This window comes from Lynx canadensis, chromosome F2, assembly GCF_007474595.2.
Source record: "Lynx canadensis isolate LIC74 chromosome F2, mLynCan4.pri.v2, whole genome shotgun sequence".
NCBI classification, from domain to species: domain Eukaryota; kingdom Metazoa; phylum Chordata; class Mammalia; order Carnivora; family Felidae; genus Lynx; species Lynx canadensis.
In genome coordinates, this window is record NC_044320.2 from 66322873 (window position 1) to 66350798 (window position 27926).

General features: G+C 36.6%; 1 protein-coding gene across 2 annotated transcripts in view; it reads left to right on the forward strand.

Annotated features, from left to right (window-relative positions):
* The first annotated feature begins 12404 nt into the window (after positions 1–12404).
* MYBL1 (MYB proto-oncogene like 1) overlaps positions 12405–27926 on the forward strand; it is a 42310-nt gene continuing 26788 nt past the window's right edge. Inside the window, exons 1-5 of one of the 2 annotated variants that reach the window (XM_030304210.1) lie at positions 12405–12633; positions 22264–22369; positions 22706–22777; positions 25199–25291; positions 26927–27147. In XM_030304210.1, coding sequence (XP_030160070.1) covers positions 12614–12633; positions 22264–22369; positions 22706–22777; positions 25199–25291; positions 26927–27147 — 512 coding nt within the window. In that variant the 5' untranslated portion in view covers positions 12405–12613. The remainder of the gene's footprint in view (positions 12634–22263; positions 22370–22705; positions 22778–25198; positions 25292–26926; positions 27148–27926) is intronic. The other variant, XM_030304207.1, reaches the window with a different exon arrangement.

Consider the following 27926-nt stretch of genomic DNA (forward strand, 5'->3'; position numbering starts at 1 on the left):
CTGATTTTCCCCTCGACTTCTCCACAGTAGCTTTTTAAAATAATTTTTTATTCTTTAGTTTCCTGGAATTATACTTTAATAATATAATGCATGAAAATATAGTTCAGTTTTATAAAGGAATTCTTACTATAATAAAGTCTTTTCTAAACTTTTAGTGGGACATCATATAGGGACAGAAGTTTCCCCCTTAATGTGATCTCAATGGAAATGAAGTGGACTCAATTAGAAAAGAATGAGCAAAATTTCTTTAGGCATTTTACATAATTGGGTTATGGAACGCTTACTGAATATTTAAAGACAAAACAGACATGTTCCAATAAAGACATAACTTAGTTTTGTGCTGTTTTTTTAAAAAATACTTGTTAGGCATAATGAAATGAAGGGAAATAAAGAAAATAGTAACATTTGTATAGCTTAGCAATCAACATGACATACTTACTTTGAAGTTTTAATATGTATGTTTAATATCCAATTTGTTAGACCTGTTTAACTTAGAGCAGAGTCTCAGACACTAGACTTCTAGAACTGAGTCTGGGCACGCTGCTTATGGTATGATCGCTCTATGCTTCATTTTCCTCTCTAGGAGGATGATGAGGATATCTACTCCTGGGGTGGTTGTGAGGATTAAAAGAGTTAATACTTATCAGATGATTGGAATAGTGCCTGACATAAAGTAAACACTCAAATGTTTACTATTACTGTTATTTACATATCACAGTAATTCAGTAGAGTTCAGTTGCCATTTAAAAGGGATAAATCCTCATATACAGGACACATTATTTAAATAGTTCGTTTTGTTAGGTTAAAACCTGCTTTATTTGTGATATATGGTTAATGGGCTAAAAACTGAATGGTTTGTATGTTCAAATATTTATGCAAGAGCTTTATGACCACATGCAATACTGAAAATCTGGAGAACTGACAGTCTTGTGCTTCTCACTAACTTGTTCTGTGACCTAAGGCAAGTCATGGAGCCTCTCAAGGCCTCCATTTCTACTATAATCTTTTGGTTCTACAGTTGTTACCTTCTTGTTCTGCTGACCATGTCATCATGGGCTCACTTGCTGATGATCTAGTGCTTATGGGACAAGTGACATTGGTGTGGGCTCCAAGTAAACTAAACAATTAGCTTTGCTTTATGCTTTGGCTGGCTACACTTGTCCCAAACTTGGACTTGAGGTCTTGTACATGCATCCCACTGGTCACATACCGTATAGTTTGAAGCTCTCAAAAACTTCAGTGAATAAAATGAGATAAACATCCTACTCATGACAGTTCAATATGGATTTTATTTTTATTGACTGGCTTTTTCAGACCCCAGTAACTGCAATTATGACTGCATAGTTGATTGTTTCTAATCATTAAAAATGTATACAGAAAAATGAAGTAAGTCTTTGATTTCCTAAACTGCATATGGTATATTGAGATGAAAAACTTACAGGTTCTTTAAACCTGTACTCTTTCCTGGGGCACATGGGTGGCTGAGTCGGTTAAGCATCTGACTTCAGCTAAGGTCATGATCTCGTGTTCTGGGAGTTTGAGCCCTGCATCCAGCTCTGTGCTGACAGCTCAGAGCCTGGAGCCTGCTTCAGATTCTGTGTCTTCTCTCTGTCCCTCCCCTGTTCGTTCTCTCTCTCTCTCTCTCTCTCTCTCTCTCTCTCTCTTGCTCTCAAAATAATAAACATTAATTTTTTTTTTAAACCTGTACTCTTCCCTTGTTGGAACTAAACCTGTCGTTGGTCCATTTGTCAGACCACATAAATCTTCATCTAAAAACAAACCGTGTGGGAATCTGGGGGGATTATTCCTGTTTGTCAGTTCCATGTATAGAAAGAAACACGTATAGTATGAGGTCTACCTGTAAAATAATGACTTATTTTTATATTTGATTTATGGAATCAACATTATACTTGAATCATTCATTCATTTAATCTGTTTATTAAGCACTGATCAAAAGCCAAGCTTCTGTTTTAGGAACTGGGGAAACAATTCTAAATGAGACAAAGCCCATGTAGAAGCTTACATCCCAATGATGGAGACAAGCAATAAACACATTCATAACTATCATTTAGTGACCATTTCCCTATATCCAGACAATAGGTGAACCACAACATGTAAAATTAGTTAAACCCTCAAAACAACTCTTTGTGGTTGGGTAACGCCATTGTCTTCATCTTTCAGGACACAGACTCAAGTAGGTTAGGTAGTTAACCCAAGGTCCTGGACTTAATAGGTGGCCAAGTAAAATTTGGTGGTCACATAGGTCTATAAAAACGTCTATTGTTAAATCTAGCTCGTTTTCAGGTATGCCAACCTGGTTTGAAATTATTTCAATGTGTGTACCACCTGGCTTTAATTTCACTTCCTACAATTTCCCTTCCTGAACCTCAATCCTCTACCCCAAGTTCTTGGATTTTCCTTCTCCAAATTGGGAGGTGCTTTAGAGAAGGATTTCCACATTTCTTAGATAATTGATCTGGGTAAATTTGAGAATCATTGGTTAGATGAAAGTCCAGTTCCCTCATGGTTACTTGCATTTCCCCTAGAAAACATTTCTATGAAATCTATTATGTGCCAGGTACTTTGCTACACATAAGAAATAATAAAATGGTAAGAAAGACTTACTTCCTGCCATCATAATCTTTAGTGAAGGAGTCATTTAAACAAGCTCACTTGTCATCATGGGCATCCCTTGGTGGTGAGGGTTACACTACAGGAGGAACTAACCTGACCTACTAGTGGTTTAGAGAAGGCTTCCTTAGAAGTGATGTCATTCGAGATCAAAAGAATTAATATGATGTTTAAAAATCAAATTGGCAAGATTCAGTACTACCAAAAATATTTTTTAGGGCAGTGAATCCAACAAAATTAAGTGTGATGTTTATGTTTGCCACCCTTTAGACCCCAAATCCTTCCTGTAAGAGGGTGGTGATCCAGTTGAATGGATAGGGACGAAAAAGTTTGAGAAAGCTTGTGCAAATAGGGTTGCTAAGGAAAAGGAAACACACTGTAACAGAATGAGATTCTAAATTCAGTGCATAAAACCAACTTGAGAATATGAGCCTATCCTTTGAAACTAAAAGGTATCTTTGCTACTGAATATGACCAGTATAAGATGCATGGATGTATAACAAAAATTTTAGCAAAATAGTAAAGAAAGAATCAAATTAGGAGCTAGAAACCCTCAATTATTTGCTTTTTTCTCCAGCATTACCAGGATTATAGGAAGATTAGTTCCATTTCTTCCTCTAGCTTCTCATGGCCCTGTCATGGTATTTGTCATTTCCTCTGTTTCCATGTAGCAGTAGGACTGCCTAAGTGACTAGTAACCAATGTAAAAGTTGCACTTGGAATATTTCTTTTTTTTTTTTTTTTAAGATTTTTAAAAGTGTTTTTTTATTTATCTTGAGGGAGAGAGAGAGTTGGGGGAGGGGGCAGATAGGGAAGAGCCTGACGCGGGGCTCGAACTCACAAACCGTGAAATCATGACCTGGGCCAAAATCAAGAGTCTGATGCTTAACCAACTTAGCCACCAGGTGCCCCCAAGCTTGCTTTTCAAATTAAGACTATTTCATTTTGTGATCTTATGGCAAGTGATTTGGCTATGTCTTTAGTATAATAAACTTTACAATGTTATTAAATTTATTTTTTGGTACAGTGAAATAATTAGAGAAATTAAATCAATAGCTGAAAAAGTATTCTATAAAAGTTTTCATTGAAATGGGCCTTAATTGTATTCCTTTTTAAAAAGTTATTCTCAAAGCAATGAATGCATTTGGCTAAAAAAAAATTCAAAACTAGATAGAAAGACACCCAGTTCCTTCATCTCAATTGCTAAATCAACAATTTCTATTTTGGTGGTTACCTCCATAACAGGTCTAATCTCTTGATTTATCAACGTTAGACAGTATTTGATTCCTCCATTATGAAAGATGAATTCCCTTGCCATTTTTAGGTCATCTTCTAACTTCATATAATATACTTAAGTCTTATTGAGCCATCAGTTTTATTTTATTTCATTTTTATTTCATTTTTTTAAAGTTTATTTTGAGAGGAGAAAGAAAGTGGGGGAGGGGCAGAGAGAGAGAGAGAGAGGGAGAGAGAGAATCTCAGGCAGGCTCCACACCATCAGCACAGAACCCCATGCAGAACTCGAACTCATAAATCGTGAGTTCCTCCCATGCTACTTCCTAACTTTTATGAGCTATACTATTACTGTTATGTTGCCAAGTCCTAATGTTATTCAAAATATGTTTTGTAGCCATAATTGCTTTAAAAGTAAATATAGTTCGAAAATAGGCAAGGTGATCCCAAATATCAAAATCAGAGGGTTTTTTGAGACTCCAGCTAGAAGTTGAAACTTTCCCAAGGCAGATATTAGAAGTTAAATAGATTTGTGTTTTAGGGGCACCTGGGTGGCTCAGTTGGTTAAGTATCTGACTTTGGCTCAGGTCATGATCTCATGATTCGTGGGTTCTGGCCCTGAGTCTGGCTCTGTGCTGACAGCTCAGAGCCTGGAGCCTGCTTGGATTCTGTGTCTCCCTCTCCCTCCGCCCCTCCCCTGCTCATGCTCATGCTCTGTCTCTGTCTTTCCCAAAAATAAATAAACATTAGAAAAAAAAATTTTAACAGATTTGTGTTTTAAAAAATCCCTCAGGTGGCCAAGTAGAGAGGATACAGTGAATTGGACAAGCCTAGAGGATGAGAGATCAGTTAAAAGACTTGCTGTAATTGGGGTGCCTGGGTTGGTTAAGTGTCCAACTTCAACTCAGGTCATGATCTCGGGACTCATGAATGTGAGCCCTGAATTGGGCTCTGAGGTCTTAAAGTGCAGAGCTGGCTTCAGATCCTCTGTCTCCCTCTCTCTCTCTGCCCCTTCCCAGCTCCCATTCTCTCCCTCAAAAATAAATAAACATTAAAAAAAAAAAAGTCTTGCTATAATTGGTGAGAGATGGAAGCCTGAACTGACCCACTGGCTGTGGGCATGTCAAGGAGAGGGTATTTCAGAGACAGTAAAAAGTGAATCCAGACTCTCAGGTTAGGAGTTGAGAGGCTGGATGGTAGTCCTACTAATTTGGAATAGGATACTGGAGTAATTCCAGATTGGTAGAAAGGGAGTGAATTCCATTTGGGGCAGTGTGAATTTGGGGTGTTTAGTGCTTCCAGAGGGAGAGAGATGGAGTTCAGGAGAAGGGTTGGGATTGAAAGTGAAGACCTGTAAATCATAGGATATGACTGAAGTCATAGAAGTGGATGAGATAGTCTAGGAAGAGAGTGTACAGTGAGAAGACAGCTAAATGCAATTTGGGAGAATGCCAACATTTAAGGAGCTGGCAGAAGAGAGACTTCCAAAACAGTCTGAGGTAAGGAAATCATGGAGGTGAGGTCACGGAAAACAAGGGTGAAAGTTTCAAATAAAAGGAAGTAATAAAGTCAAATGCTATAGTAAGTTCAAGTAAAATGAAATTGAATTTCTTTCTTCAAGTGTCCATTGGATTTAACAGGGTTTGGTGACTTTTACAGACACAATTCCACTGCATGGTGGTAAAGGTTAGATTACACTAGGACTGAAGACTGATGGGATAGCCACGTCAAGACACCTTTGAAGTTTGCCTGAAAGGGAAGAAGGGAAGATAGCAGACACCGGGTTATGGGAGGGAGGGACAGATGGATGAATGAATCGATTTAGATCAATATTTTCAAAACTACCAGAGCCTGTGTCCCCTTTTTATAACCATATACTCTACTCCTTATATCCTACTAAAGTGATATTCATAGATAACTTACAAATTTTTAAAAAATCAATTTAATGTTCTCCCTATAATACGGAGGAGAAACAGAAGAGATTTATAATAAAATCCAGCTGATATATACGTAGAATCGCTATGAAAATAGCTAGAAACATAGATATTGGTGGGCTCCATTTCTGTCTTAAACCCTTAAGCTGAGTTACCCTCAGTGATGTGATTTTCTAAAATGGAGAAACAACTCTTGATTAAGTCTGAACAAAATAAAACACAACCTTCCTCTGGCTTACATAGTAGTTGTACTTCCGGAAATATTCAGTGTATTTTAAAACTGCAAAAAGACCCAAACACGTGTGCACTTGTGTTTATAAGTAAAAACAGTTGATTCTGGGCTTAAATATAATCAGGTTTATCATTTGGTGTGGGTTGAATGTTGAATGGAAGTCAGGATAATTCTTCCTTGTGCAGAACTGTTTCAAACATGAAAAGAGTTTTCTGTTAGTAGAACTGGCACACTAAATGCCAGTAATGATCTTCAATAACCACAAATTCCCTCCAAATCTTCCAAATTCATTGTTCCATTTGGGAGTTCCTGGATGTCCTAAGCCAGGAGAGTAGGGGAAGCTGAAAACAAAAACAAAAACAAAAACAAAAGAAAAACAAGATATTGTCCCTGATAAAGTGGAAGTTAATAAAATTAAAAAGGTAGAAAGCTTAGAATTAAAGAGGAGAAGCACATAACCTTCGTATCTTGGCACATGTCATGTTTCCTATAGATAAGCAATAGTCCTGCTTTAAGGATTTTGGGGTATCTGGTAAATTATTTCTCTTGTTTAATGCTCTGAGTACTCCTAATTTGGAGTTCCTATTCTTCATTTTGAACCCTCAGTTATTAGGCTTGTTGTAAATAAGTGCTAAATTTTGAATGCCATGAAAGATTACCTTTTGAAAAGAAAGCACTACTTTTATTACCACAGGCTAAAAATGTTGAAAGTTTCAGAGGTGTAGTTTCCTATTGTTGCTATAACTAATTACCACAAACTCAGTGGCTTAAAACAGTAAAAACTTAATATCCTAAAATTCTGGAAGTCAGAAGTTCCAAAAGAATCTGCCTGGGCTAAAATCAAGGTGTCAGCATGGTTGTGTTCCTTTCTGGAGGCTCTAGAGGAGAATCCATTTCCTTGATTTATTTAATAGCTCCTGCAGGCTGCTTACATTCCTTGGTTCATGACCCTGTTCTCCATTTTCAAAGCTAACACATAACATCTCCAAATCTCTCTCTTTCTCCTGCTTCTTTCTTCCTTTTTTTTTTTTTTTTTAACGTTTATTTTTGAGAGAGAGCAAGCAGGGGAGGGGCAGAGAGAGAGGGAGACAAAGAATCTGAAGCAGGCTCCATGCTGTCAGCACAAAGCTGGACATGGCACTGGGCCACGAATTGTGAGGTCATCACCTGAGCTGAAGTCAGATGCTCAACTGACTGAGCCACCCAGGTGTCCCTCCTTCTTCTACTCTTAAGGATCCTTGTGATTACACTGGATCCACCTGGATAATCCGAACTGAATTCCCCAGGTCAAGACTCTTATTTTAATCACACCTGCAAAGTCCCTTTTGCCATGAAGGTATTATATTCACAGGTTCTGGGAATTAGGACACGGATATCTTTGGGTGGCCATTTACCACAAAAGAATAGAGCAAAGGATATTGGTTTGAAATAGGGACACTTATTTTTTTTTTAATTTTTGTTTAAATTCCAGTTAGTTAGCATAGAGTGTAATATTAGTTTCAGGTATACAATATGGTGATTCAACACTTCATACAACACCCGGTGCTCATCACAAATGCACTCCTTAATCTCCATCACCTATTTAATCCATCCTCCCTACCCATCTCCTGAAATAAGGACACTTTAAAACATTTTTTCTCTTAGTTTTTTTTTTCTTGCAGATCAACGACTTTTATTTTTACCTTTAAAAGCCAAACTAAGAATTCTATAGCTGCTTATAACAGTATGATTTCTACTTATAATTTCCATCAAACTTAAAATAGCATCCTAAAAGTAAAGTACAGATTACCAAAATATATTGGTGGTGGGGAGAGAGAGGTTGGAGCAGACAATTATATATTCAAGATGTAGGGTTTTTTTGTTTTGTTTTGTTTTTTAGAGAGAGAGCATGTGAACAGGAGAGAGGAGCAAAGGGAGAGAGAGAGAATCTCAAGCAGGCTCCATGTTCAGTGCACAGCCCAATGCAAGGCTCAATCCCACAGCCCTGGGATCATGACCTGAGCAGAAATCAAGAGTCCAGCACTTAACTGACTGAACCACCCAGGTGTCCCTACAAGATATCTGAATCTGAGTTTTGTTTTCAGATGGAGCACATAATATTTTGTTTCATCATTTCTGCCAAAGCATACTTATTTAGCATTATCAATATTGTTTTATATACCATAGTTACACTATTTCCTTCTATTGGCAGCTCATTTTTTAAAATTAAAAAATAAACAAGAGTTTATGCTTTAAAAAGTCAGATAATATAAAAGTACATTCACTTTACATATAAAATGAAAAAGTTAAAGCCCATCCTTCTCCCATCTCATCCTTTTCTCTAAAGTGATACACTGTTAAACAGTTTGTGGTGTGTAGTCCATAGACCATTTTCTATAATGTTAGACACATACCCACATACACACATACCCTGAGTTCTTATGTATACGAATAACATATTAATCATACAGTTCTGCTACTAGCTCTTTGCTCTACAGCATACTATGTCCATAGTATATACTATACTGATATTTGGAATGCTCATGGATAGTAGGGTAGTAGAGTGACTGGAAGCTTGGTTTCTAATTCCAATCTTGGTTCTGCCATTATATGCCCTTGGACAAGTTAATCTTTTGGTGCACTATTTTTCCCATTTATAAAGTGGATGAAAATAACAGTACGTACCTCAAAGGATTGTTACAATTATACAAGTTGTGAATATTGCCTAAGATGAATGTATGCTCAACACCTAGAAGGGCCCAGTAATGTAATAGCCATTTAATTGCATTGCCTTAATATTATACTATTTCTACTAGCTGTATAATTGTTCTTCTCTGATGATGAACCATTTAAACTAGTCTTAAAATCTGGGGCACTTGGGTGGCTCAGTCAGTTAAGTGTCTGACTTCAGCTCAGGTCATGATCTTACAGTTTGCAGGTTCAAGCCCCGTGTAGGGCTCTGTGCTGACAGCTCAGAACCTGGAGCAAGCTTTGGATTCTGTGTCTCCCTCTCTCTTTACCCCTCCCTTGCTCATGCTCTGTCTCTCTCAAAAATAAATAAACATTAGACAAATTTTTTAAAATTAGTCTCAAAATGTGAAAACTTCCAAAGTGGGGTTTTAATGTAATATATTACTATAAGCACTAAATGACAACTTTTTTGCTTACATTGAATTACAGTATATTAAGATAAAATGTCTGTCATAGGCTATGCACATCTTTATGACTTTTGCTCAGTATTGCTTTCCAAAAGGATTATACCAGCTTCAGTACTAATATCAAGGAATTATTCAAATTTAGTTGGCAGGATTTAGAAATATTTTGCAACCTTAGCACTCATGAAATGGTATTTCAAACTTAATTTGTACTTTTTATATTTATCCATGTGCTTATTATTTGCCTTTGTTTTGTTCATTGTATAGTGATTGTATTTGAGCATATTAACATATTACTATTCTAGGGACTGGGACTCTAGCAATAAATAAAACAGACAAAACTCTGTGAGAATCACAGATACAACTCTATTAAAAGTATAGCCTCTCAGTATATTAAGCTAGCAAAAACTTTTCAAACTAACATAAGCAAAGCTTGGGAGTATTTGGCCTTTGTGGGAGGATAAGAAGTTGGTATAACCATGGGAAGGATGAGTGTGCTGCATCATACTGCTGATTTAATATTAATGAAGCAATTTAGCAATGTATTTAAAGACTTGGAGTAAGAAAGTAAATTAGTACATGCTTGAAAAATCATTTTTATAATTGAAAACAGGAATATATTTGTCATGGAGTAGAAAGAAAACTTCATGTGAGGTTTTTTTTTTTTTTTTTTTTTTTTTTGAGAGAAAGAGGGAGGCAGAGGGAGAGGGAGAATCTTAAGCAGGCTCCAGGCCCAGCATGGAGCAGATGTGGGGCTCAATCTCATCACCATGAGATCATGACCTGAGGGGAAATCAAGAGTTGGACGCTTAACCGACTGAGCCACCCAGGCACCCCTATATGAGTTTTAAAAGATAAAATAGTTTTCAAAGGAATTTCCAACACTTGTTCCCAATCTATCTTCCCTTGGTATACAATTCCCTATATCTTAGTGGAACAACTTGAGAAGCTTTAACAGGCTATTCAAAACCAACTCTTGGTATTGAGAAGTGTGACAATGAGAAGATCCCTTTGAGTGTTTGCAGTTTTTGGTGATTACAAATAAAGCCACTGTAAACATTTGTTTTCCAAAGTGGCTTTTCCATTTGCATTTCTACCAGCAATGCGTGAAAGCTGTATTTGCTCAGCATCTTCACCTTCACCAACACTTGCACAGTCCTTTCCCTCCCTCATTCTAGCTATGTGGTAGTATCTCACTGAGGTTTTAATTTGCATTTCTCTAATGATTAATGATGTGAAGCATCTTTTCAAGTGGTGTATTTCCCTTTCGTATATCTTTTTTGGTGAAGGGTCTGTTCTAATATTTTGCCCATTTTTCATTGCTTTTTCCCCTCCTAATTGTTTTGAAAACTCCTTATATACTCTGAAGAAGAACACTTTTAAAATGTTTCGCTAAAAAAAAAAAAAAACCAAACCTATTCTCAATTACATTTGAGTATATGTATTCAAATGACTGTGAACCACTTTAACTGTACACTTTGTCCTTCTCTAAGTGATTTAAATGAATTTGCAATCTGATCTTTCTGAGGAATTACCTTTTTCTCTATCTCTAAAATGATGGGTATTTAGTTTATTGTCAAAATCTAAAATACCTGCCATCAAACTCTAAAAATGTATTCTGTATAAAAAACCTAAAATATAACAGAAATTCTGCTTCCTGTTAGAATATAAATAAACCGAGTAATGTATGACTCAGGAGTAAATCAGAGAACACTGTTTTCAAATGACATTACTTTCTAAATTAAGTTTTTTAAAAAGTGAAAGAACAACACAATAAGGAATGATTTAAAAGGTGTTTTACCTTCCCCAAATCCGTACCTTGAGAAAAAGGAGCTAATACATAAAAAGGCGTTTTAAGTTTTGAAAGTAGCGCATGCACGCTCTTCTTCAATTCACATTTGCACCTGCATCTCTGATTTGCAAAAATTGATGCGTAAAATTTCAAAATAGCAAAATGTAAGTTTGTTATAATATTAACATGTGGTTTAGTGCTCTATGCAGTAGAGCATGGTACCTTGCAAATCTGGATCTTTTACCATTTGTAGTGGTTACTGTAATCTACTTTAATGTTATTTGAACTATTTGAACCGAGCAGCTCCTAGTTTTCATACTTGAATCCTTTAGAATAGTTATAACTGCTGAAGCTCCTTCGGTGCGGTTCTACCCTCTTCCGTCTCTCCTGGAAAGACCGTCACTTTCCACAGTTGACTACCATACTCATTTATCCGGGCAAAACTCCCAGTCCGCTCCTGTCTTCCTGCATTATTCTCCTGGATCAGGGCTTCTTCATCGCGCATCAATTACTTCCCAGAGAGCGAGCTAATGGCAGGCACTGCCAAGACCAGACGCAGACCTGGATTATTTCCTTTTTCCGTGCCAAGCATCTTTCCAGCTAAAACCTTTTTTCACCTGTCACTCCTGCTTATTCTTGATATTCAGTTTTCTGCCACAGCCTTCGCTACTCTAGTAGCTATGATGTCTGGGCAAAAATAGCTCACATTTTTGCTTAAGCAATAACGGCCGCGCAAATTTTATGGTTAGATTTGTCTCAAGTCCGAAGACCGCGCCTCCAAACTAATGAGGCGGGATACACCCGGAGGAGTTCGGAGTGGAGGAACTGTGGCTGAGAGAAGACTGTGGGGACTTGCCTAGGCGGGGCCACCCAACCCCCAGAGACCCTGACAGCACACTCCGGGAAGTTTGGACTCTTACCGCAGCTTCCGGACCCGCCCCTCTGCGAGCACCGGAACTCGCTTTCCCAGAAGGCCCCGCGCGGTGCGGCGCTGGGCGCGCTCCGGGTCCTGTCAAAGCGGGACCGGCGAGCCCGGTCTGCGGCCCCACCCCCTGACTCCCAGCTCCTTCCCCGACTCCCGCGAGTTCCAGTCCCGACTTCCAGCTCCCCAGCCCCGCCCTCAGCCGCGCGCGCTCTCCCCACCACGCCCTCGTCCCCCCGCGTGCGGCCGCTACAGCCAATGAGGTTCGGGGCCGCGTGCGCAGATTCAAACGGCGGCTCTTGAGGGAGGCTGGGCGCGAGATTCGGCGGTGCGGACAAAACCCTGCAGGAGGCTGCGAGCCCTGCAGAGCTGCTCGCTGCGGGGTGAGGGTTGGGGTCGGCGCCAGCCGCGGAGCTGAGCTCGGACCGCAGCTAGGAGGCTGAGAGGCGGCGGGAGGGGTCGAGGGAGGGCGAGAGCGCGCCTGCTGACATGTTGGGGGCATCCCTGACCGGGCCGGGCCGGGGCTAGGAGTGGCGCTGCGGGCCGGGGGCGGGTCGCGGTCCGCCCCTCCGTCCCTCCGTCCTGCCCTGCCGGGGACGTGCGTTCCACTCTCGGTCGCCTCGGAGAGGGAGCGAGGGAAGCGGCTGGAGGGTCGGGGACAAGGAACATTCGCTTGAGGCTGGAGGAGGCTGAACTGCGTCCCCGCCCAGCCCGCGCCTATGCGGTACTTGAAGGATGGCGAAGAGGTCGCGCAGGTGGGTGACATCCCTTTTACGCAGGCCTGTTGGCACAGTCTCGGCTCAGATTCTCTTCCTTTTCCCAGTGCGTCCCCATCAGGCCCTCCCCAGCTAGGGCAGAGGTTTTGCTTCCCGCTGCTCCGCAGCCGCTTCGGCCCGGCTGGCTGGATCCCAGCCGTGACTTGTGGAGAGTTGGGGACCACTATGTTTAAGGCGCAGAAAGTGAGTAACAAATGGTCAGGTTGCTCTTTTGAGTTGATTCTCCCCACAGCGCACGTCCAGACTCCAATCTCGCACAGCCGCTTCTTGGTCGGAGTTTCTTGCCAGGTAAGTCTGTGCGCTTTTAGGGAGTACCCTGCGCACGTAGAAGTGCTAGTGTACAGCCCGGACTTGAAAAAATGGTATTCGGAGAGACTTTTTTCTGAACTATTGTACCAATTAAAATAGGAACTATGTGATAAACCTGCGCTGGGACTCCTCTGCCATCTTTGCTGCCTTGACAGGTATGGAAAATCCCCTTAGGAATAGCTGATGAGAGAGGACCGTTTTGACGTGTTCTGTACTTACCATTACCGTGTCTCAACTTTATGTTTATCTTTTTAATATCTTCTGTTGGGAAGATGTCACACTGTTACCACCAGTAGCTTCATCTTAAAACAATGTTTGATTCACTGAATATTTTTAGTGCCCGTGTTTGGCTCTGACTGTAACTAAGTGTTGCCCAGAGGTAGGGCATATTTTTTTGTTGGAAACTTGCTAGGAGGAGTTTACTCATCTAATTTTTATTTATATGTTGCTATAGTAGCTACACCTAAACTGTGTGTAGTAACCACTTAGATGGCACAAAACTAGGGTGTCTTTTGTCACTATTATTAAATAAACCTTAAAAGATGTTTGGTAGGGTTTACAAATGGCTTTCTTTATCTAGGTCCACAACCTTAAAGTCTTAACGAGAGATATATTTCCAAACTTGGAATTTAGTACTAGGATTCACTCATTGCAGATTTCTGTTAAAAACTGGCAATAGCGACACATAATATTTGCTGCCTTGTTCATTTATTAAGTATCTGCTGTATGTAGGGTATTTTCGCAGAAATCAACATGAAATATATGATTACGTCCTTGTTAGACTGTTATTTTGTGGCAAGTACAGTATAGGTCAAACTCTTGAGGTGGAACAAATATACACATACACATGCATAAACCCACCTCTAGAATAGGATTTTCAGCCTTGTCACTATTGATATATTGGATTAGATGATTCTTTGGGGGTGGGGGGGGGGCCTGTCCTGTGCTTTGTAGTATGTTTAACAGCATCCCTGGCCTCTACCCAGTAGATGCCAATAACACCCTGTTTCCCCCAGTTGTGGCAATCATATGTCTCCAGAGATTATCAAATGCGTTTTGAAAGCTGGGGGGCGAAATCACCCAGGTGAGAATTGCTGCTCTAATTAACTTCCTAATCTTCAAAAACAATCAATATTAAAAGCTCCTATAATTATAATTACTGAGGAACTCGTTTAGGCCTTTTCTTTTGGATTTTTAAATATGCAGAATTTTAAAAATAAAGTAACTTCATTAAGCAAGGTGACACTTGACTATGTCAACTCAGTAATGGAAGTTTGTTTATATTTATTGTGTGGTATTATCTACCTATCACTATTGATGTTAATCTTATTTGAAAGAATGTCTTAGCTAATGCTATCATCAGCATTTAGTTATGGTTAGACAGGGATGCTTGAATGTCAGAACCCTGCCCTCTCTGGTTGATTTTGTCTGTTCTTTTCATAGTTTTTGTATGCTTAATAATAATAGACTAAGAAAGGAGAAGTGATTTAATGACTAATTTGCCTATGTAGGTTATTTTCTTTTATTGGCGGTACTGTGAGCCCTGAAATCTAAACATTAATTGTACTGTTGACTTTTGTTCCTTGTCAGCTGTATGAATTGAAATGTATTGTAGAATGAGTTAAAAAGTCATAAGGCTGGAGTAACTAAATGTGGTGGGGTGAAGCTGTGTTCCCTATGGGAGCGTAGAGGTAGAGGATGTGGTGAGAAATTATCATCTCTGTGTGGTGTATTTCTTAGGGTCTTCATACTTGAATGTTTCATACTCTAAATTATATTGCTTATTTATGAAAATATGTCTTTTTTATCTTAGAAGAGAATAGAATGTGAAATGTTTTGAAGGAGAAATTATTTGTTGAGCAAAGTGTAGTCTCATGTCTCTTGGCTAAATATCTCAATAATAAATATGAACTTAATTTATAGTTGAATGAGAAAGGAAATAATTTAGTCAATTTAAGATCTCCCCTATACAACTATTTAAGTATTTGAGCAAAAACTGTACTTTGCTGTATAAATGATTTACATAAGACTATGGGCATAAATTCTGTAGTATACTTTTTCTGTATGATATGGGGAAAAAAAGAGTAAAAAAACTGATACCTCAGGTTGAAACAACTGAAGGATGTTGGCTCTTTTGCTTTTTGTTTAAGATTGCTGTAGTGTCTCTGAACTAGATTTACATAAAGGAAAAGTCTCATTTAATGTGACTTTAAATAGTTTTAGATCCCACTGGGGGGTTTAATGATATATTTTACAGGCAATACCAATTGGCATATCTGTTACTAACATGTATTTGATTAAAAAAATTGTTTTTAATGTTTATTTATTTTTGAGAGACAGAGACAGAGTGTGAATGGGGTAGGGGAGAGAAAGAGGGAGACACAGAATCCGAAGCAGCCTCCAGGATCTGAGCTGTCCGCACAGAGCCCTACGGGGGCTCAAACCCACTAACTGTGAGATCATGACCCGAACCGAAGTCGGAAGCTCAACAAACTGAGCCCCCACGTGCCTCAACACGTGTTTGATTTTTAAGCATCATTATGTATTAAGTAATTAATTTTAGTTTTTAAAAGCCAGGGCTACCCTTAAATAAACTTTAAAAAATGTCATTTAGAACCTAGAAGACCTATTTAAGTAGTAACAGATTCAGATATATACACTTGATAAAGGTAAAAGCCAGATTTTGCATTGGAAAATGTTTTTCAGTGGTTATGTATGTGTGTGAGGGGAAGCAATTTTACTATGTTGTTTCCAGCAAAATGAGTATTATGGGTGAAAAGAATACTGAAGTATGAGAACTGATTTTTTAATCAGCTTTGTCATTAACTAGCAATATTGTTTTAGGAAAGCAAGTAAACTCTATATCCAGGTTTTTAAATCTGTTTTATAGGGGGTTGGATTTTATGGTCTGTATGGTAATTTCTAGATTTAATATATATCCTGTTTTGAACCCTTTTGTAATCATCCTTGCTCATTTAAAAATATATACACTAATGGAATAAAATAGAAAAATTCTCTCATTATTTTCATTTATGAATAGCTAGGTAAAATTCCCTTCAGTATTTATTTCAGTATTGCTATTAGTAATGGTCAAATGAAGTCAATTTTGTCTTACTATAATGATGCTAGCTTGCAGCCTATGTTTGGAAATAAAATATTCATGTATGCAGTACATAATATTAACCACTGGGTGGCCTGATTTCACTTTATTAAATCAACCTGGTAAATTTTCATACCTTGAATTCAATTGGACTTTTTAAAAAATACAGAATTACCCTGTTAAGACAGTATAATAAAGATATAATTTTGGATTTTGATAAAAATTTCAGATTTGATGCAGTTCATGACTTAAAATATGATCAATTTGAAGTGATTTTATTAGAGCCAATTTTAAAGAACTTGATATATCTCTAATTTCAAACCAGTAGTTTCTTTTCATATAAAAGTAAATTTTAAAAAATTCTCAAGTTCTTCCTTTCAATACCTTTTATTACTCTTTTTAGGTGAGATAATTAATGTCCTTTAAAATTGAACTTCTCCCTAATGTTTTATCATAATATTGTCAAGTATTTTGTGTTAATATTGTCAAGAATAGTTTGTGTATTATTTCACAGGGTAAGTTATGACTGTAATATCCTATTAGCTCATGCCTAGTGTAGAGTTATTCTTAGCCATCTTCCTGGCCTAATGAGTCATAGTATTTATGTGTGTATGTGTGCATGCATTTCATTTTGCTGTTTAATACTCATCCTAATCACTGTTCATTCATAATTAAAAAAAAAAACCTTTTCATTTTAATGTAGTGCTTAGCTTATGTATTAGACAGTTATAGAATAAATATTTTCTTTGACTTAAAAAATAGAACTGGAAGAGTAATTTTGGAAACCAAGTCCTGGGTGAAGATTCAGAAACCAAATTCCTCTTCTATTTTTGCTTTGTGACGGGACCAATAATTTCACCCATTTTGCTGTCTTCTAGATCAGTCACTCTAGATTAAAAATGGCTTATTTGTTTATAAGGTAGGGAGTTGATTTTATTTAGTTATTATCATTATCGATTGCTATAATATAGAAATGCTAAAGGAAGACATTGAAAAGCAGAAAAATAGAACGGATTTGTTTTGATGGTATCTAACCATTATTAAGCAATGGAACTTTTTTACTGTTAAATGGTGAAAGTGGGATGTTGGTGAGATTATTTGTAGAGTTTTATCCCTTCTCTTTTTTCTTGGCAAATTGTAGGCACTCTCAGGCATCATTCTGTTGTAGCTAGTGATATTGATAACTTTCTAGGATCTTATTCTGTCACACTTATTTAAAAGTTACATCATCCTTTAACAATTACTTAACTAATATAGAAATAACTTTATGCTAAAACTAAGAAGTAGCTGGGTGGATAGACTCTAGGAAAGTCCCAGTGGTAGAGAGATGATTCTAAGAATTCTACTTTAATCCTCCCTCACACTAACCCACTCAAAAAACCCAGCTTCCTGAACATTGGGCTGTATAACTGTCTGAAACTGATGACCATGCTGATGCAAAACAGAGAATGAAACCGCATGTAGAAATAGAAATTTCTCACAAATCAAGTATATGGTTAAAAAATGAGGCAGAATCTTAGAGTTGAACAAGTTTTCAGGAAAACTGCTGCTTGCACACTAGTCTTTTGACCCAAGTAACATCTTTAGACTCTTATCCTTAACTTAAAATATTTTGATAAGAACCCATGGTGAATTTTGTACAGATGTGATGTAGATATTTTTTTGAATACTCAAGATTTATATAGGCAGGTCCCCAAATTAAATATTGTTTTGATCCAGAAATAACCCAATTTTAAAAAGCAGTCTCAAACATGCTATTGTGGAAGCTGTTGGGATCTGAGGGGAGGGAAGAAAGAGGGGAAGCTGTGAAAAGCATGACTGAGGGCTCTTTGGGATGGCAGGAAGTGTCAGTGTTGGTAGGGACAGTTTTAGGAAAGGTTAGGCAATATTAGTAGATACCCTAAAGAACCCATTCTGTACTGAATATTTTGTTTCAGCAAACAAACAATTAAAATTCTACCACTTGGAAGTGCATTTGGATTTTGAAAGTCTTTTTTAATAAATGGGAATGCCTTTCACCTTCTCCTAAAGATATTTTCATTTGTTAAAAAAAAAAAAAGTGTTCTTTCTCATATCCACTTGAGGTCAGTTGTACTGAGAGAGGTGGAAATTTTGATTGGATTGGAAGGGAGTGAGGTAATTTTGGGATACAGAGTACTTGGAGGAGGTAAAAGTAAGGAAGATCATTCAATAATCATTAATTTTACAAATATAGGTACTGTGTGCAGAGAGGTCAATGTATCAGATATGGTCTTTGCACTCCTGAACTTACTATTTGGTTGGGAAGATTGTCATATGTGATGAGCATTAAAAAGGAAGGGTAGATGCCATGAATATATACAAATGGGACAGAAAGCCTCAATATGGTGTTTATCTGATTTGGTAGCCTTAGAAATTTATGAAGTCGTTGGATCCTGAACCATCTCCATTGTAACAATTTCATCTTGGCTAATCAGGTGATATTTCTGATAGCTGAAGATGGCAGCAAATAACAGGTATTTATTTTTTTAAACTTTTATTTTCAGATTAGTTCAACAAAACAAGCATATATGAAAGTGGGACTGGCAGATTAATGTTACAAATAGACACTGGCCTTAGTGAGAGAGCATTGGAATGTTGAAATAAATGTATTGAACTGAAGCAGAGATAGATAGCTATATAGGTAGGGGACCTGGGGTTCTTGGAGTCTTGCTTGGTCAGATATGAAGAATTTTGGTCCTATAGAAGTGACAAATCAAGGGAAATCAAGTTCCTGCAAAGAATCTGTAGACAGTATATGTTAAATCTAGGCCTCCATTTTTCAGTTTTGTAAGAACTAAACTATGTGTAGATATTAGGAACTGCCCACATGTTCTTAAATATATTACATTGAGATTAAACAAATCATCAAACGTTAACTGTTTGAAATCTGAGTGAATTTTTGGAAAAGAGTTGAAATAGAAATAATCACGGATATTGCTGGTCATTCAGCCTATGCACATAATACTAATGTTGAACTACCTCTCTGTGCCACAATCCTATATGAGGTATGTTATGTGTTTTTTCATTTAATTTTATCCTTAATGAAGCACTATCAGGTAGGTGCTCATTTCACAAACAGGTAAACTAAAGCCCTAAGAGGTTAATATGTCCAAGGATGCAAAATAAGTAAAGTTGTAACTAGAACCTGGTTCTTCTGGTGTCTTTGGTGTCTTCCAGCTTCTTCCCTGTTTTTCTTTTATGTGGTAGTATAGTGGTTAAGTAGTGGATTTTGGAGTTCAGTCATGCTGTGTTTGGCATAACTAAGGGCAAGAAGTTAATTTTCTAAGTCAAGGCTCCCTATTATGTAAAATGGGAATAATAATATTTTCTTCTTGGGGTTGTTGTGGGGTTTTAAGAGAGAAATTTCATAGACGACCTAATGTCTGGTACTTAGAAAGTTTAAATAAATATTAGCTCTTGTTATTATCAGATGCTCATGACTGTATTCAGTCCTCTAGCTACTCAAAGTCTTCTGATTCAGTTTATCATAAAGACCTGCCCTCTCTTCTGGGGATTTGTGCTCTCATGGCTTTAATTGTTCTCTGTATGCTGGTGACTGTCAAAACTATGTGTCTACCCTAGGCCTCCTACCTGAGCTGAAGATATTGGGCTTAGTTGCCTTCTAGATTTGCTCTGCCCATAGGATAGCCACTTCCCACATGTGGCTATTGAGTTGTTGACATGTGGTTAGTCTGAATTGCAATGTACTCTAAGTATAAAATACACACTAGATTTTCTTTAGTAAGAAAAAAGGAATGTAAAGTAGCTCATGATTATGTTGATTATGTGATAATTTTTAATGTATTAAATAACATAACATTATTTTGACATGTTTTTATTTTTAAAATGTGGCTACTAGGAAATTACATATATGGCTGCATTATATTTCTATTGGACTGTGCTATTCTAGATATCTCCTCTTATATATTTCTCAAGTGCCTTGAAATTAGCCAGTCCAAAACTGCCTGAGACTCCCCATTCTCTTCTCCCTCCCAAAGTTCTGTTTTTCCTTCTATTCTTTATCTTGGTGGATAGCTCTGTTTATGCTCCCAAAGCCAGAAATTTTGGAGTCATTGAGTCCTTGCAAAATCTTTTTCTACTTTTTTCATATTTGTCATTTTCATGCACTTCTTATTGTTGCCACTATTACTACCTTCGTTGGTTTATTCTTTTATGGTTTCTTGATTTTGTTATATTTAGATCTGTTCTACTCAAGGATATAAAAAGATGGAATTCTACCCTATTTTTTTTTTAAGTTTATTTATTTATTTTGGGAGAGAGAATGTGTGTGTGCATTAGTGTACGTGTTCACACAGGGGAAGGAGAGGGGCAGAAAGCAAGGGAGAAAGAATCCCAAGCAGGCTCTGTGGTGTCAGCACAGAGCCCTGTGTGGAGCTCAATCCCACAAAATTAAATGAGATCATGACCTGAGCTGAAATCGAGTCCAATGCTTAACCAATGGAGTCACCCAGCCTCCCCTACCCTATTTTTTTAAATTTTATTTATTGAAGTAATCTTTACACTCAACACGGGACTAAAACTCACACTCTTCTCTGACTGAGCCAGCCAGGTGCCCAGGCCTACCCTATTTTTTTTTTAAATAGTATTGTTACAGTTTCATTTTTTAAAAAATATATTTGCTTCATCTAAAGTTTTTTATTTTAAAGTAGGACTCAAAGTTTGTATTTAAATTTTTTTTTATTTTTTATTTTTAAATTTTATTTATTTATTTATTTATTTATTTATTTATTTATTTATTTATTTATTTTTTGAGAGAGAGACAGAGCACGAGCTGGGAAGGGTCAGAGAGAGAGGGAGACACAGAATCCGAAGCAGGCTCCAGGTTCCAAGCTGTCAGCACAGAGCCTGATGCAGGGTTTGAACTCACGAACCATGAGATCATGACCTGAGCCGAAGTCGGATGCTCAACCAACTGAGCCACTCAGGCACCCCTCAAAGTTTGTTTTTAAAATTTGTTACCCTCTGCCTTGCCATTTATTGAAAAATCCATCTTCACACCACTGATTTGATATGTTACTGTTAAAATTTACCGAATTCCCATTCGGATTTTGTTTTTTTCTGAATGTTCTAGTCTCTTCCATTGATCTGTGTATCTGTGTGCCGGTAGTATTCTGTTTTATTTATTGTTTCTCTACAGTATGTCTTCACTGGGTAGTGCTATTTGTTTACTTTTCCATATGAACTATAGAATCAGCATGTTTAAATTCCTCTGAAAATATAATGGTATTTTAATTTAATTTAAATTTATGAATTATTTTAGGGAGAATGGACATCTGTAATTCTGTTCCTATCCAGGAATGTGGTCTGAATGTTTTTCCATTTGTTCAGATCTAATGTGTATTACAATAGTGTTTTGTTGTTTACTATATTTTGATCTTGTATATTCATATTATTTCTACATGTTTTAATTTTTTTGTTGTTATTGCAACGTTAATGGATCATTTCTTCCATTGTTTCTTTTAACTGGATGTGACTGTGTTTTGTATTTTACCCTTACCAGTGTCAGGCCCTAATGATTTTTTACTTGGATTATTATCAAAAATTACTAATTGGTCTTCCCCCATTTCTCTACATCCTGCCAGTGATTTTTCTGAAACATGAGATATTTGTGTTTTACTCCCTTACTTAAAGTCCTTTGACCCTTTAGGATAAAGGTCAAATAAAGAATGAAAGTCAAACTCCTTAGCATGACATAAACTCTTTCCTTGTCTACAATTGACCCCTGATGGCATATCAACTCCTGGTGTCAGTAAGAACTATAGCTACTCTACATTGTATAACTCTTACTTTTTTGTATCTTGAATAATCTGTTGGGACGTATGTTTTTAGTCTGGGTGGCTTCTTCAGTCATACCTGTATACACAGATTCAATGATTGAATTTACAAAGTTGCATAAAATTCTTGATTTCACATTTTTTTTTAAGTTTATATATTTATTTAGAGACAGAGACACACACACACAGTGGAGAGAGAGGGAGAGAGAGAATCCCAAGCAGGCTCCATGCTGTCAGTGTGGATCCCAACAAGGGGCTTTATTTCATGAACCATGAGATCATGACCTGAGCCGAAATCAAGAGTCAAATGCTCAACCGACTGAGCCACCCAGGCGCCCCAACAATTGTGGTTTTTTTTTTTTGTTGTTGTTGTTGTTTTTTTAGTGAGGATGAGGATGATGACCTCCAGTATGCTGATCATGATTATGAAGTACCACAACAAAAAGGATTGAAGAAACTCTGGAACAGAGTAAAATGGACAAGAGATGAGGTAATTACATGATAAGGTTTAGTAATTTCATACTTGTACTTATTGGTTAATAATATTTAATAAAGGAATTAAAGATCTTGAAAAGCAAAACATGAGAAAAGCTATTCATCAACTGATATGCACATATTTTTCTTCCACCAGAGGTGTGAATAGTGGTATGATGTTAAGACTGACAGAAACACTGTAGTAAATGGGAGAGCTTGTATTACAGTGGCTTATCCTTCTACTACTGGTCATCAGATATGACATGAAAGAATTAGACAGTTATCTATATTTAGCGATAGAGGAATAGGCAAAGGAAAGAAAGCTTTCTAATTTTCACACCTGTTTTAATAGGATGATAAGTTAAAGAAGTTGGTTGAACAACACGGAACTGATGATTGGACTCTAATTGCTAGTCATCTTCAAGTGAGTGAAATATTTTCTTCTATTTATAACATGGATAACATAAGCTATTGGGTTAAATTTGCTGTTTTTCAAAAATGTGTCTTCATTATTTTAGACTTAGGTTTCCTTTCTAAAAACATCTCTGTTTTTCTGATCTTCCTATAGTGGCCAAAGGCTTAAAAAGTCCGATTTTTCTAGTAATTAGTTTATATAGGGGCCCAAAAAGATTACTAATCTAAAATGAAAATACTAGGTTTGGGTAGGGCTTTATAAATATTTGCTGATAAATGTTAAAACATTCTGAGAGAAGTTAAATGTATGGAAATCTTTTGGCACCTAATCAATAAAATCAGAAAAAGCTCTGTTGAAAGTTTGTCAACCTTTATTTGGATTTTAAGGTGTTATTGATCTTTAAAAGAATTCTACTTATTGGTCGTTCATCATAATATTCACATGCTATTCATTAGTATGTATGTATGTAATTTTATATTACATACATACGTATGTATGTAATTTTATAATTTACATACTATTCACATGCTATTCATTAGTATGTAAGTTTATAATTTACAAAATTTATAAATTTATAATTTACATATATTCCTTTTGTTCCTTACTGCATTAAAGGTAGGGAGGCAAAATAGTCACATTTGAATTTGTTTTGACTACTGTGGATATCAGAAATCAGATTACCTATGTTCTTTCTAAATTGTTATGATGCTTTTCAACATAACCTGAAAATTGAGACCAGATAATGGAAAGTGTGTAAGTTTTGGAGTCAGTCTGATCTATATTCAAGTGCCAGCTCTACTAGCTGTTTGCTCTTAGAAAAATTACTAACTTCTTTGATGTTCAGCTTCCTTGTCTATAATATGTAAATAATAGTACTCGTTTTTGTAGTATTGTGAGAATTAGAAATGACATATAGGATGTTGGGCATATTTCCTGACATTTAGCAGGTGTTAGATAAATGGAAACTAAATTAGAAAAGTTATTTATATTAGGTTTACCAGTTTAACTTGAGGGTATAGCAGCAAATGAAGTGAACAAAGAAATGCTACAAGCACATACAGGAGCAATCTGATTATTTTGAAGAAAATGATAGCCTTAAAAATGGATCAGCATTGATGTTTTGAAGCCATAAATGAAGAAACTCAGTTTAGTTTAGTTTATTTATTTTTTAATTTTTTTTTTCAACATTTATTTATTTTTGGGACAGAGAGAGACAGAGCATGAACGGGGGAGGGGCAGAGAGAGAGGGAGACACAGAATCGGAAACAGGCTCCAGGCTCTGAGCCATCAGCCCAGAGCCCGACGCGGGGCTCGAACTCACGGACCGCGAGATCGTGACCTGGCTGAAGTCGGACGCTTAACCGACTGCGCCACCCAGGTGCCCCAAGAAACTCAGTTTAAATAAAAATAACTTGAGACCCACTAGACACAAAGGCAGTGACTGGTAAACAAAGTATTTGTATTTATCCCTTTATATACTTCTAATATTTTTGTCATTCATGAAGTTAACTGTTTTATTATTATTATTATTATTATTATTATTTATTATACATAGGAGTTAATGTTTATTTTTGAGAGAGAGAGAGACACACACACACAGTGTGAGCAGGGAGGGGCAGAGAAAGGGAGACACAGAATCCAAAGCAGGCTGTAGGCTCTGAGCTGTCAGCACAGAACTCGATGTGGGGCTTGAACTCATGGACTGCGAGATCATGACCTGAGCCGAAGTCAGATGCCCCACTGACTGAATAACCCAGGCGCCTCTAGTTTTTTCTTGATAACTTGGAGGTCATCATGTATAAAAATCCTTTAAGTACCATGCAGTGGCCTAGTAATGCCTTTGGGGGTTTTTAAATTGTATAGAGTTAAGTACTGCTGTACTGTATGAATCCAGACTGCTGTGCTATTTGAGTTCATTTGTCTATTTTGTATAGTTTTCTGTTTACTCTCTTTTATTTCTCAATCTTAGATACATTTTTTTTAATGTTTATTTATTTTTGAGAGAGAGAGACAGAATGCAGATGGGGAAGGGGCAGAGAGAGGGAGACACAGAATCCAAAGCAAGCTCCAGGCTCTGAGCTGTCAGCACAGAGCCCTACATGGGGCTCAAACCCACAAACTGTGATATCATGACCTGAGCTGAAGTCAGACACTTAACCGACTGAGCCACCCAAGTGCTCAGATACATTTCTTCATGGCAGTATCTGTGTTATAAGGCACAGTGTAGAGATATATACTTAAAAATATATAGTCTAAGCCCTGCCAGAGACTTTAATTTAAAAATGAATTGAGACACAGGCATATAAGATAAATATTACAGTTTAAAGAATGTTATTGAATGCATTATTCTTGAAGACTTTCTTCTTGAGTTTAGGCTGACTTGCTTTCTGGAAGACAATTGTTTAATAACAAAATTATCAATTCTTTCAGAATCGTTCAGATTTTCAGTGCCAGCATCGATGGCAGAAAGTTTTAAATCCAGAATTGATAAAGGGTCCCTGGACTAAAGAAGAAGATCAGAGGGTAACATGTTCATATATTTTATTCTCACTGTGTAGGTGGATTGGCTTTTTTTTTCTTCCTAATATATTGTTTTGTCACAAAGGTTATGTTTAAATCACTTTGATTTGGTTACTGCTTGTAGAAGAATTGAAAGTTGAATGTCTTGAAATATAGTTTTTCTGAATTGAGTCAAACCAAGTATAATATATATAGCTTTTCTTTGTGAGTTTAGTTTACAGAAGGAAAAATGTTATTAGCTTATTTATCTTATTTAGAGCTTAGGTTAGTAACATTTAGGGTATAGCTTGTTGAAAATTGAGTTAACATTTTAAAAAACAGAATTTAATTTAATTTTAATTTTAATTTTAATTTTATCTGATAACATGATATGTGAGGAAGTCATTCTTAACTTTCCCTCTTGACCTATAATGTGCCCCAAAATAAGATAGATACCAGAGCACTGTATTTCTAAAAGGTTTGGTGATTTCGATATTAAGGTAATTGTTTGTTTTATAAAAGACTGAGAAGAATGGGAAAGTTGCTGCCCTCCGCTAGGAATTGGCTTTAGTTCATGCTCTTTATGGCAGAAATGTTGTTAATAGGGTTGAGGAATTAGAGCATTTTTTCCTGCCACTCAAGGGAAAAAAAAAAGTTTACTAGGCTCAGAACTGGTAAGATTTACTTGATGGTCAGTGATAGGTTTTAAAATGTGTGTTCTGTATCCTTTTAGTATGAGAAAGGAATAAATGAGAAGACAATAACTTTGTAGATCCTTCTTGCTTCCAAACTGATTTATTTGGCCTCCAACTGAAGCTTTTTTTAAAGAAAGAGTAGAAAATCTATAAGTCTCAACATTTTTACCGTTAAATTGATTTTCAGTGATAACATTTTAACTTACAAGTCACTTTAATTAGCACATTGTATTTTAGATAAGTTTGAGGTAAACTTTTGTACTTGGCCAATGCTGAATTAGTATTTATTAGTTAACTTATTAGTAACTTAACTTAAATAAACTTAACAATTAGTAGTTGTGGTTTGGATTTAATGCATTTAAAAGAAATAGTATTCTTGAGTTATGTTTTAAAATTCTATCAAGGTAATGCTTTTTCAAATTGAGATGTATTCTCACTGTGTCATGTTAAATTGACATGTAACACTATAGTAGTTTCAAGTGTACCACATAATGATTTGCTCTTGGTTTGTATTGCTAAATAATCACAACAAGGATTCTAGTTAGCATCTGTCATCATATATAGTTAAAAAATTTTTTTTCTTGTGATGAGAATTTTTAAGATCTAACAACTTTCAGATGTGCATTACAGTATAGTTTTTATTTATTTTTAATTTTTTTTAATGTTTATTTATTTTTGAGAGAGACACATAGCATGAGCAGGGGAGGGACAGAGGGAGAGGGAGACACAGAATCCGAAGCAGGCTCCAGGCTCTGAGCTGTCAGTGAAGAGCCTGATGTGGGGCTTGAACTCACGAACTGTGAGATCATGACCTAAGCTGAAGTCAGATGCTTAACCCCCTGAGCCACCCAGGCGCCCCTGCATTACAGTATTAACTATAGTCACTGTGCTGTACATTGCATCCCCATGAATAAACTTTTAAAAAGGTATTGCTTTTTTAAACTTTGTTTTTTCTGTTTCTTAGGTTATTGAATTAGTTCAGAAATATGGGCCAAAAAGATGGTCTTTAATTGCAAAACATTTGAAAGGAAGAATAGGCAAGCAGTGTAGAGAAAGATGGCATAATCATCTGAATCCTGAGGTAAAGAAATCTTCCTGGACAGAAGAGGAGGACAGGATCATCTATGAAGCACATAAGCGGCTGGGAAATCGTTGGGCAGAAATTGCCAAACTGCTTCCTGGAAGGTGCTTATATAAATGTATATACATTTTCCTGTACTTAAACTTGATCTTTATTATGTTACTATTAAATATATTTGCAAGTACCCCATGACTTTTTTTTTTTTAGACAAGCAATTTTCGGGGGCCTATTTGTAATAAATTCTATTTATTTCGGGGGCCTATTTGTAATAAATAAGGGATAGAATTACTTTTATAATTGAAATTTAGACAAGCATCCTTTTGGGCCTATTTGTAATAAATTTAGACAAGCAACTTTTTGGGCCTATTTGTAATAAATTCTGTATGAGGGATAGAATTACTTTTATAATTGAAATTTAGACAAGCAACGTTTTGGGCCTATTTGTAATAAATTTTGTGTAAGCAATAGAATTACTTTCTTAATGAAATATTTTATAGCAGTAATTTGTGCAGTAAAATGATAGACCTTCCGATTATGTGAATATTTAATAACTTCTAGATTGTTTACTTATCAGTGCCAGTCAGACAGACCTTCTGTGTACAAACCTGGTTAGAATAGAATGTAAATTGAAGAGATTTCTTTCATACTAGATTCTATGCACAAGACCAGGGAATAGGAAATACATTGCCTGAAATAAACTATGAAAGTTCATTAGACAAAATTTAATTCTTAATTAATTATGGTATGATTCAAATCATGAGAGTAGTGTATATATCCCTGTGGCTAAAATACAGAATTTCCTTCTGGGAGAGTGATATACCGCTGTATACTATACATTGTAAGTATTACTATACATTGCACTGGTTGAAATTTTTCCCTATTG